Source organism: Scylla paramamosain, chromosome 20, assembly GCF_035594125.1.
Source record: "Scylla paramamosain isolate STU-SP2022 chromosome 20, ASM3559412v1, whole genome shotgun sequence".
Lineage (NCBI taxonomy): Eukaryota > Metazoa > Arthropoda > Malacostraca > Decapoda > Portunidae > Scylla > Scylla paramamosain.
In genome coordinates, this window is record NC_087170.1 from 19086985 (window position 1) to 19099786 (window position 12802).

The 12802-nt window shown below is 40.8% G+C and overlaps 1 protein-coding gene across 3 annotated transcripts in view; it reads right to left on the reverse strand.

The window, feature by feature from the left end:
• Positions 1 to 299: 299 nt before the first annotated feature.
• The window catches only part of LOC135110555 (striatin-3-like), a 33552-nt gene continuing 21049 nt past the window's right edge, over positions 300 to 12802 (reverse strand). The window contains exons 10-18 of one of the 3 annotated variants that reach the window (XM_064022979.1): positions 10729 to 11043; positions 9023 to 9153; positions 8699 to 8874; positions 8235 to 8404; positions 7597 to 7764; positions 6919 to 7088; positions 6325 to 6490; positions 5638 to 5809; positions 300 to 1202 (exon numbers count right to left, since the gene is read on the reverse strand). In XM_064022979.1, coding sequence (XP_063879049.1) covers positions 5640 to 5809; positions 6325 to 6490; positions 6919 to 7088; positions 7597 to 7764; positions 8235 to 8404; positions 8699 to 8874; positions 9023 to 9153; positions 10729 to 11043 — 1466 coding nt within the window. In that variant the 3' untranslated portion in view covers positions 300 to 1202; positions 5638 to 5639. Of the gene's footprint in view, positions 1203 to 5637; positions 5810 to 6248; positions 6491 to 6918; positions 7089 to 7596; positions 7765 to 8234; positions 8405 to 8698; positions 8875 to 9022; positions 9154 to 10728; positions 11044 to 12802 lie in introns of those variants that run through there. The other 2 variants (XM_064022981.1, XM_064022980.1) reach the window with 2 other exon arrangements.

The following is a 12802-nucleotide window of genomic DNA, read 5'->3' on the forward strand; positions in this document are numbered from 1 at the left end:
ATGGTTGTCATTAGGAATCAGCTAGTATATGTCCTTCAATACTCTACAGAGGAGTACTGATTGAAGTTACGGAGGCTTAGCACTAGAGGCTCCTCAACATTCATTAAGGGTACACAGGATTACTAAACAACAAAAAAACATGAGGGAATTCCATATCTAATTTCACCACAAAGAAGTAATATTAGTACTGTACACTAAGACTAGCAGAGTAACTGTGTTTCATTTCAACAGAACATTATTCAAGTACAGTATTTACAAAGATACTTTAAATATCATAGGTTAAAAAAATTACCATGAAATACACAAAGTTTGTTTCTTACATTACTTACTGTTGCTAGGATACAAGCAGTAGTCCTGAACTGTGACTGTGACATTGGCAGAAGTCCTGGGAAACAGCTTAAGACTTCAGGGTCAACACTGCTACATCACTGGAAAAATGGCCCTTAACACATTGGTATAAAATCTAGTCAGGGAGAGAACATTCTCTTGCCTCACATCTCAATCACAGAAATGGAGGAAATTTTTAATGAAGGAGAATAAATAATTAAAAAGTAGAAAAAAGGATGATTAGTCAAGTCAGTCCAGACCTACTGTTACTTTCTCTCTCTAACACATGTACAAGGCTACATACAGGTGATATATGTGTAGTGGCAGGGGGTCCCAGCCCGAGCGACACGGCTGATGTCACTTGTCACCTCACATTAAAAAAAAAAATTAAATAAAAAAAATTAAAAAAAGGAAAAAAAATTTTAAAAAGATCCAGAAACAGGTGCCTCCCCAGAATACACGTATAGATGTTTAATACATATAGGTAAAAAAATAATTACCTAAAAATATAAAATAATTAAAATGCAGGATCATTATTAACAAGTGCATTTTACAAAACTCAGAGAACATTTCAATCTACAAGTTGGGTAGTAGTAGTATTTTGTTCCTTGGCGAGAGGTTCCTGCGACACTCAAGAGGTGAGACACTGGCATATGTTTGTGTGTTGCCTCCTAGGCCAGGCAGACAGACCATGGCCAGATGAAGGCAAAGTAAGGCTGGATGTGGCCATTCACAGTTTGGTAAGATTCAAGTGCACAAGAAATCAAGTAAAGGGTGCAATTATTTCCAGTCATAACCAGTGGAGCACACAGAACACATGGCACCACCTTCCCTACCACTAAGTGTCCATCTTTCTCACGGCTGGTGGCTGGGCACTGCAAAGTATTGAGATTAAATGAGATTTTTGGAAAATTAATATGAAGTGCCAATTCTTCCACAACATAAGAATTAAGCAATTTTACAGTCTTGCTCCAGGACAACTAGTGACTGATAACTGTATATATACAAAAATACAAAATAAGTAGACAAAACACTAAAACTCACAAGAATAAATATAATTCAAAGTAGCAAACTCAAATATAAAACATTCAATCCACTCGCCAGTTGTCCTTTTGAGCAGCCTCCAGTTGGAGCTCTCAGTTAAGTATATTACCACCTCAGCCAACACTCACAATCACAAGCACTGGCTATCAATGCTAAATTTCCTAAAAAAAAACAAAAAAAAACTCATGGAATAGACTCACACCGTAGCCACCTGACTAATATGAAGAAAAAAAACAATAATAATAATAATTCTAAAGACAAAAGATAAGGTGCAACAGCCAAAGATGGTGAGTGGTGATGATCAGCATGAGTTGTTCTTCACCTGCAGTCTTTCACACACCAGTCCTAATGCTGTTCCAACATCACACACACCCTGGCTATAACCAGTCCTCATCTAATTCACCTGTGACATAAATTACAATAATATTCATGGCTGATACTCGATTGATGGAGAATTTCCATCTGATGAGTGACCAAGGCAATCCCTACATACTGATAGATACGTGAAATAATACTGAGGATCAAAAAGATTACAGGACAAAAGTGTGTTGGCATGTCCCTGCGTTTGTAGCCAATGGTGACGACCTGTACTATCTGGGGCTTCAACACTAATACTAACACGTCCTCAGGGTGTGGGGAAGGAAGGATGGGGTCAAAGGTTATTGCATTTATAATGATAACAATAATGAGTTGCCAACACTCAGTGGCAATTGGAACAACATACAATGGGATGGCAACAGATATCAGGGAAAAATTACTAACTCCTCATAGCTTGCAGTGACTATTAACATCAAGGGAGACCCATTAGTGGAGTGCTGGAGCGGGAATTTCTAAGGTCCTCAGAACACTGTCTAGGAACACAGGTGAGGCAGCACTTGTGTGTGTGTGTGTGTGTGTGTGTGTGTGTGTGTGTGTGTGTGTGTGTGTGTGTGTGTGTGTGTGTGTGTGTGTGTGTGTGTGTGTGTGTGTGTGTGTGTGTGTGTGTGTGTGTGTGTGTGTGTGTGTGTGTGTGTGTGTGTGTGTGTGTGTGTGTGTGTGTGTGTGTGTGTGTATTGTCATGTGAAGTGATGTTATGTGATATAATTTATTGTGCTGTGCTCTGCAGTGCTGCATGATGTGGTTATGTATTTTATGTTCATGCATGCACTCATGGTGTGTGTGTGTGTGTGTGTGTGTGTGTGTGTGTGTGTGTGTGTGTGTGTGTGTGTGTGTGTGTGTGTGTGTGTGTGTGTGTGTGTGTGTGTGTGTGTGTGTACAAGAAAATCATGCAAATGGAGGCACCAGCCCTGGATCCTCTTCTTGTTGAATAATTAAAGAAAATAATATTAATAATAAATTACACATACCAGATATTTATATTAATTTACAGTTCTCTTACACAGTCATGCCGTCTGTTAGAAAAAGATTCTTCAACAAGTCTCACATAATATGCAATGCATCATAAAGAGCTGTTCTTACTACTAAATTCATCATAGACATGGGAGTTCACATAGCAAAGTATAAGCAACATAGGTGTCAACCCTCAACACAAAACAAAAGAACTTCATGTCTCAGTGTTTGGCCGTCAGCACATCTTCAAAACACCGAATCACTGAAGTTGCAAAATCAACAAATTTAATGTATGCAATGCTGTTCATAATTTAAATGATCATCAGATTTCTTGAGCCTTGAACTGTTATTAATAAAGTACACATTACAATTATTCAAATATCTCCAATTCATAGCAAATCACTTTACAACTTTCACTAATTTTATATAAGATTCTTTTTGTAATAAATTGCAATAAAGCACTCACAAGCATGTCATTCACTCATATATTAACACTTTAAAACACACGAAAGATGTATATAAAACCTCACCACATCCTGGCACTGAGGCTAAGTGTAAGCTTCAAGCACTAGTACAGAACATGAGGTTACCCCTTGAGTAGCAGCAGTCTGTAGTATTGCTTAGGTCACTAGGGTAACAGGTAGTATTAAAGACGTCCACCACTGGAAAAACATCTGAGGCTAAAAAACAGATGTAATTCCTCTTGTTCCTCACCTAGGTACCTAAGTCTCTAAAATTGAGGTAAATTGTCTAAAATCATCCTAGACTACAGTGGAAGGAACCCTACCATATCAACTAAGAGCTTAATTGTCTCTAGTTTTACAATCAAAGACAGACCAGTAATAATGCCAAGACACTTTTAAGTCCACTATGGACTGGAGACAGCCAGGTAGTATGCCCCCTGCCAGGCATGCTCACCTCAACACCTTGCTGATGAACCATGCCCACCTGCATCTACATGAGACAGGGAGTCTCTCCAGAGATTCCCTTCTATTCCCTAACCTTCCCTACCCTTCCCTACCTTTCCCTTCCCTACCCTCCCCTCCCTTCCCCTCCCTTTCAGTTATATTATGGTAGCAATAATCCCTGCACTGTGTTACAGAAGCCTCATACATGTCACTCTCCTATGTATAATAGTATCTATTACACCCTTTCAGCATTTTCAGTTCTGCATAACTGTAATACACTCCTTATATCAAACACATCCAAGGCTCAAAACATCTGACGGCATCACATCTTGAAAAGTAATGCCTATTAAGGTTGCAATGAGGGTAGGTTATGCCAATTGTTGATGGGAAAATAATGGGTATTGTGTAATAAAATATATTTATGTATACATTATCATATGAAGGTATAAAAATAGTCACTTTGTAAGGAGGCTTCCTTGACACCACAACAAAGCCTTGACTGCTTTTTATCAGACTTGGGTTGTTGCTATTTCTGCAGAGTCTATTTCATGAATTATCTATGACTTTTTATTTCTGGGAAAAAAAGAAAGAAATGCTAATGGCAAACAATGTGACTAAAAAGAAATTTGAGTGCAAGAGGAATTAAGCAGTGCATAGAGGGCTTCATTACCCCCAGAGTAAGGATAAAGTTCTGTCCTCTTCTTTGTGAGCACAAGACAAATCATTTTCCCAGCAACATTTGACACTGACATATGCCTACTAATATGAGCAAGAAGTGAATTGTTTGTCATATGTACAGATAAATATAAGAATGTAAACCGTCCCATGATTAAATGTCCACGTGTAAGCCAGATTTCTCACACCACAGGGCCAACTTCCACATTAACCCTATAAAGACTAGTCGAGAGTTTTAAGTTCACCTCGCCAGCAGTCTAACTGAGCTCTGGTTGTCCACTACAACCCTGTGCTAGTTTCACCTTCATCCATATTTATGGGTTTTTGCCATAGTGGCTCAGACCCCTTGGTGTCTGTCTTCCCCCAGCCTAAAGAGGGTGGTCTGCCTGAGGACATAGCCCAAGCAGTGCTCTAGTTTCACAGCTTGCTGGTCCCCTTCAGCAGATGTTGGCAGGCTTGGTTACTGTATACAACTCTGAAGTTTAACTTTAACACACACACACACACACACACACACACACACACACACACACACACACACACACACACACACACACACACACACACACACACACTCCACACACTAAACACAAATGCTCATCCATACACAAATGCACTTACAATGCAAGCATACATGCATACCTCTGTTAAACACACACACACACACAGTATAATCATACATATATGATGCAAGTAATATTGCATATCTTCACAATCTTACCATACACTATCAGCAAACTTTAGACAGTTGCAGCAACCAAAGCCTCATGAACAAAATCCTGCCGGCAGGGGATTATTTATGATAAGCCACCAAGGACAGTCCTTGGTAAGGAAGAGTTCATCAGGGTTATAAAAAATACTATTCAATTTGAGTGACTAATGTTAATTGTTATCTCTCAGTCAATGAAGCATCTGAGTAACCCAAAACACTGTAGACACCACTGATAACGGGAACCATCTTTGCACACAGATTGAACCACAGAGCTGGCCAGCTACTGGGACTGGTGGCTGGGGCTGGGAGGGAGCAGCTGGTGGGGTTGTTAAGGGGAGAGAGAGCCCGAGACCAGAAGAATATACTAGTTTTCTTCCATTTAATTCAGTAACAGCATTAATGGTCTTAAAATATTAATATCATGAAGCTTCCTCAACATGTGCCTCCAAAACAATAAGAGGAGTTTTTTGGAAAGAAAACTAGTGCTGTCAGGTTTCAAACTCCCAAGTGGACACTGCGATACAGCCATTAACACAGCACGCTACATCTCCTATGGCTCATAGTGGAATACTGCAGCCTGGCACCACCACACTCCCCTCCACCAGATGGGTTGGGTTAGTTTCAAGACACTCCTGCGCTAACCTTCAGACAAACACTTTGGCCAGTGCATCTGCTCCCGCACTGGCAATGTAGGGCTTGCTAGGGTGGAAGGCCACATCAAATATACTCTCATCAAACTTCTTCCTGTGGGCTGTGATTTCTTGTACACACTGTTTACTATCCAGCTGCCACAAGCGGATACTGCAATCATGGCCTGTTGAGAGTATGAAAATTAATAATTCATGCAAACAAATTCCTATCCATGAAGTTTTCCATCTATTCAAAATAATGTGTGAAGCATGAAAAGACCAATATTTACACAACTCACACTGTAGAGAATATCATAATCCTACACATATTTTATCTATATAACCAACATGAAATATATCTTTCACACTGGCTTTAATTCCCCCAAGGCATGCTCTTGATTATCTGTTGGAGTGAATATTTATTTGTAACACATTATTTTCTGCCTGTAGGGCAAGATGAATAATTCTTTACAAGTTAAATTACCACGTATGGAAATTTAAACACCAGCAACTGAGAAATATAAAATCTGTTTGAATTTAATACATCTAAAATAATGTAGAATTGACAAGATGAGATGCTGCCATAAGTGTCATTTCTATGGACAAGAACAGACAGACACTCACTGCCAGAGAGGAGGTAGAGACCATTAGGGTCAACTGCCAGTGAGGTGACTATGGACAAGAACAGACAGACACTCACTGCCAGAGAGGAGGTAGAGACCATTAGGGTCAACTGCCAGTGAGGTGACTGAGTCCAAGTGGGCCACCATGGACTGCACCAGCCGGCCACTGTTGTTGTCCCAGAAGCGGATGTGGCGATCCTCGTGGCCAGTAATGGTGAGTGGTAGCGTCGGGTGAGACACAACCTGGTGTGTAAGTCAATATCTATAATAAAAAAGCTGGTTTCATTTCATACATATATGCATACATATACCAAAAATGTCTCCCCAAAAAAAAAGTGTGGTAGCCATGACAAGGCACACAACTTAAAACATTCACACCACTCTTGTAGCCCCTTGGACTGACAAAAAAAGAGAATATACTCCTGTACTCACTTTACAGGGATTGGTCACACAGCCAGGACAGTTTCATCAAGAGCAAGGCTCCTTCATAGCAAGTACTCTCTCCTACTACACCAAATTAATTTCATAATTACTACAATTACTCCAAACACCAGCCTGAGTGGCCCCTATATCAGCCACTGCCTCACCATGTTGCTAATCCATAAAAGTCTACCAATTTCCTATGGAGCTGCAGTGTCTGGTGGCCCTACAAGGTGGGGCTTCAGACTTACTCTGTTTATCTGTCGACTGATGGAATTGCTGCCCTGGTCAGGTTCTGTGTCCAGCCGCATCACAGGCTTGCCGGTCTCCAGGTCAAAGATGACACAGTTGGCAGTATTGAAGCTACACACAAACTGGTTACTTGACTCATAAACAAAGTCAACCGAGGTGGGTATGCCATCTGGAAACACAACAAAGAAGATCAGCAAACATTAAAACATACATACATACATATGCCAAAGACATATACCAAAGCTGTCTCCCCAAAGAAGGGTGGTAACTAAAACAGAGCACACAACTTTTACGTTCACACTCATTTACATCACTGTCTTAACACTTGGTCCCCAACAGAGAAAAGATAATATTCCTGACCTCATTTTATGGGGATCAGTAGCACAACTTGAACAATTTGGTCCAGGACAAGGCTTCTTCATAACAAGTACTCTTCCCTACCACTCCACTCCAAAAAATATTAATCAGCTACATGAAATGAACCTCAAGTACATGCAGGTATGTAAATCTGATAACAAACTGACAATGTCAACCAAATCTTTCATGAGGTTATTTTTTCACTTTATGCCTTTCCCTGCTGTATAATATGGCTACAGCAGTGTTCTCTTTTTAGTACTAAAACTAAATGTCAAGAAGCTTCTACCGGAGCAGCAAACAACAAAGCCTATCCAACACACCTCTCTCCACAGAATATGTGTAGAGCAGAGGAGAGCGGGTGTCAGCTGACCACAATCTAACAGTGGAATCGGCAGCACAGGAGATGAGGTGCTGCCGCTGCGGGTTGAAGGTGAGGCCCCAGACGGCATCCGTGTGCCCAGATAAGCTGCCAGCCACCACACTTGGCTCTGCTCAAAATATTCAAACCATTAATTTCATCAAGAGGTACACAAAGGTGACATATTAACTTGATAGGAAAGATTATGACAAAGACAGGACTGGTAAGCAAGAATGAAACCAAAGCATATAAACATAAAACTCTTCAATTTTGACCACTCATTTATTGGAATTCAAGATGATAGTCAAAATATATTGGAATTCAAGATGATAGTCAAAATAAATAGATAACATAAAGACTATTTATAAAAAAATTTGAAAATTTGTGAACCGAGTGCCTAAATACCTGAGACAGGTTGAGGATAAGAGGATGGTGGATTGGTGTGTAGGGTGAAGTCCTTAGGCATAAACAATCACAAATTTCTATTGTGACCACCTCCTCAAGGAAGTTCCACAAAAAAGGGTTTAAAGCAGACACATATATATGTAGAACAACAGACAGATATGAAGTCAGACAGATCAACCCACTAACAAGACTCACCGTAAGAGTCATAAGGATCTATGTTAGAAGATGGGATGTTCCAGATGCGTATGGTTCCATCTATGCCACCAGAATAGCACTTCTCCCCATCCCCACTCATGGCCAGACACAGCACAGGGCCCAGGTGGCCCCGAAAGGTGTACACAGGCTCTACATCCAAGGAGGCAGACCTGAGGTAGAGATTATGTTCTTTACTGTTTGCAGATGATCGATATTCCCTAGCTACCTGTATCTAGTCTGATATCAAACTACAGTGGAAAAATTTCAGTGTCACAAGCACTTCTCACCACACAACCTTAAACTGCATTACACTATGCTTTTATTCCAAAGATGTGTGGTTTTCTACAATCAATGTTTTCTTATTCAGACACTGTAATTTTACATTTACAAATACTCTAAGTCTACAGCCACATCTCTCACAGCCAACAAGCTCAAGAGCTGAGTGAGACAACAATGACCCTTACTTCTTAGCTGGCACAGTTTTCTGCAAGTTCCAGAGTTTGAGCGTTGCATCCTCAGAGGCTGTGATAAGAGTGGGTTCCTGGGGGTGGAAACAGAGTGCCCGCACTCCATCAAAGTGTGAGCGTAAGGTATATTTGGCCGTCCACGTCTTCCTAAAATTTTCTTTGGTTGATGAAATCTGTAAAAAAAAGCACTCACATTAGGGAAAGACAATTTTTTTAAATATTTGTCAAGATACCAGGGAAACCTTAAGAATCAAAGGTCATGGCACTCATAAAGAGAGCAATCAAGTTGATGGTGACAGCACAAAACATCTAAATACTTACATCATACGAAGCATCTGCTTCATTATTGACAGTAAGCTGTGCCAGCTCCCCGAGGCCCTCCACTAGGGCATCATCCTCACCTCCAGGACCTCCGTACCCTCGCCTGGCTGGCCCAAACCCCATCACACCAGCTGCAGGAAAGACAATGAGCCTTCAGAAAGGAATCATAACTCAGGAAAGCACAGGCTGAGTGGATACTGCAGAAGGTCCTACTGTGTAAGGCATTGGTCGTTTGCTGATAGCACTGTATGACACAATGGCAACTCTACGTTGTTCTGCCACACTTCAGTGCTAAGCCAGCACAACCAGGTGCTATGAAGCCCAACAACAATAACTGTATTACTTTTGTCACCTTAGCTAAGTAGTCACATATTTAGGCACCCAATATGTCCTACTCTACCCAAAAGTTGACCTATACTGAAAGCAGCCTTAGTGTTTCAAATTAACATCCTGTGGCATTACAGCATTGGTGATATCACCTCAATTACTTCTCACTATTCACTAACTGCTAATTTTATTCAACTCATGTTATTGGACAACAGTCCAATTTACAAAGGTACTTTTAGCTATATACAAGCTCTTGAATGAAGTAAACTACACAGATTAATTATTATTCTATAAAGACCAAAAGGTAGTGTACAATAGGTAATGAGCAAATGTTGAAATCTGAAAAATAATAGCAATATACAATGACATATGTACAAGCTTGCAAGCCTGTAACACAGGGAAATACCAAGTAAAATAACCAACAGAGGGCAAGCACAGCAAGACCTCCAAAACCTACTCATCACATGTGGAGCACTTTTGTCTTTTCACTTCATGCCAAGCTCAAGCATAAAGAAGAAAGTGTCTGCAACTGAGAGGGCAAAATGCATCACCATCAACCACCAGCACCAGAGGGAAAGGAAGAGCCCAGGTAAACACTCAACACATAAATGTGTTGCCATTTTATAGTCACCACTTTTTCCTTCTGTAATATATGGTGCAACGCAGCTAGCTGGGCCTGGTGAGGCAGAGAGAGTACAAGAACTGAGCTTGGGCACATTAATTTGTTGGTATCCTTGCTTATGTACAATTGAAGCACCTTACATGGGCTATTCCTTGCTGCTGAAATGTTACATGCTACTCAAAACTCTGACTCAAGACACAGCATCACCAACAAAAGCAAATGAGTGGGAAGTCAAGCGAACTGATCACAATGAGGTGTACCGCAGTGACCACCAGCACCACCAGAGGAAAAAAGAACAATAAACTATACAAGATCCAAAATGACCACATCTCCTCACACTTTTTAAGGAATCACCTCAACTGTTGCTGCTACATACATAAGGGTAATCGGTTACTTAGCTAATATTCGGGTCCTCAAAAATAGCTAGCCAATCACTTACAAACTTGACCTGGGTCTTTGATCTCAGGAATCATTAGTATTAAACCTTCAACCATCAGACCAGAACCAGTCAAGGTGATTTCAAGGGAGGTGACTGATTCAAGTAAAGTGCCCCTAAACATTCCCAAAGTGCACTCAAGAATTTAGAATAGTTGTAATTACTAGGAGCCAAGAAGAGCCCAAAACTATGCCTAATGAATGTTCTTCTTTTCATTCCTTGATCTGACCAGGAGTGACTGTTGTGTAGGGCAGCCAGCAGCCATAACCGAGTGGGAGGCGTGTGGTCAGACTAAGAGGTGGTGAGCGAGGAGGGACTTACTGGTGTGGACAGTGGTGGTGGTGGTTGTGGTGGTGGTAGTGGTGGTGATGGTGGTGGTGGGTGTGGCAGTGGTGGGTGGTGGGGAGGGAGGAGCATGCGGGGGGGAAGGACTGCCCCTCGCCCCCACCGCTGCCCGGTACCTGGCCTTAAGAGCCTCCAGGGGGGGAGGAGGCCCAGCCCAGTCCCCACGGTATGCTGAGAGCCTCCCCTCCTCTGCCTCCTCAATGCCTTGCATCCCCTCCTCCTCCTCCCCCTCCAGCTCCGCCCTGCGCCGGGCGCCCGTCCAGGTGGCCCTACGCCCGCCCACCAGGTGCGCTACAGAGCACACAGGCGCCACCACACCACAGCAAAATAAACCATAGCTGTCAACACCACTTGTGAGGAGACCAGAGGGGGGAAAAGAGCACACACACATGCATGCACACACACACACACACACACACACACACACACACACACACACACACACACACACACACACACACACACACACACACACACACACACACACACACACTCACACACTCACTCACTCACTCACTCACTCACTCTCTCTCTCTCTCTCTCTCTCTCTCTCTCTCTCTCTCTCTCTCTCTCTCACTCTCTCTCTCTCTCTCTCTCTCTCTCTCTCTCTCTCTCTCTCTCTCTCTCTCTCTCTCTCTCTCTCTCTCACACACACACACACACACACACACACACACACACACACACACACACACACACACACACACACACACACACCAAATACTCTGGGATCCTATCACATCTTGCATTTGTTCTGCACCAAGGAACGACAGGGGGCCCAGGAGAGGCAGGCTGGGGCCACAAGCTTAATAAAGGTGAACAATTCATGCCCATATTGGCCACTGTTTGCATTTTGTTGAGCCAATAACAAAAAAAAGCTTCAGCCCTACAACATTATTTTAGAAAACTCTTTACACTTTCTCAAAACTCAAAAAAATTTGCAAAACAATATAAAAAGTTTTTATCAATGTAAAAAGTTTTTAAAGAAAAGTTTTCTTAATTCCTTGGTCAAGGAATATATACAAATAAATCAATAACAAAACAACAACAATAATAATAAAATAATATTATAATGGTGATGATGGTCATGATGGTAATGGTAGTAGTCGTAGTAGTAGTAGTAGTAGTAGTAGTAGTAGTAGTAGTAGTAGTAGTAGTAGTAGTAGTAGTAGTAGTAGTAGTAGTAGTAGTAGTAGTAGTAGTAGTAGTAATAATAATAATAATAATAATAATAATAATAATAATAATAATAATAATAATAATAATAATAATAATAATAATAATAATAATAATAATAATAATAATAATAATAATTGCCCAAGTAAAGTGACAACAATGGTTTCCCCAAAATTCAGGTATTACACAAAAGAAAAATACCAAATAAAGGCACACCTTTCTGCTGTATTTTGATGTAGAGAACTCATACTATGCAGTATCAAACAGTGTTAAACATATTTAACTGAGAATACTGTACCCTCAAAATATTATGATTAGAACAGTAAGTGCATTTGGGGCGACGATCTTATATATTTTGCGGCATATATTCTATAAAGTATCAAAACATTCAGAAAAAATCACCATGAAGCATCTCTCAAGGGGTTAGGCTGTCCCACATGCTATGGTGATGCATGCCTCTATGTTGTCTGCCTTGACTCATCTCTTACACAAGCTAAGTCATTCTGGGTGATACCATTAGACTTGCCAGTGTAGAACTGAAACATGTTCTTCAAAACTCAGTAAAACAAAAAGTAACAAAATTGTGATGATTATAAAAAGACAGTGAGTCTGAAACATCTACACCATATAATATCCAAATCTTCATCATCTACAAAATTTTTCTGATCGGTAGTAGTAAATAAACAGTAATAAACAAAATCATGTCATCCTACAAAGAAAAGATATCTAAAGATGATGACAAACATAATAAGAAGCATGTGCTTTAACTTTAACTAGTTATTTTCTTCACTTGGGCAAGAATGCAAACTTAGTACAGTAAAATCCCTCTCATCCGGCATTCGAGTATCCAGCAGCTTCAAGTGTCCGCCACATT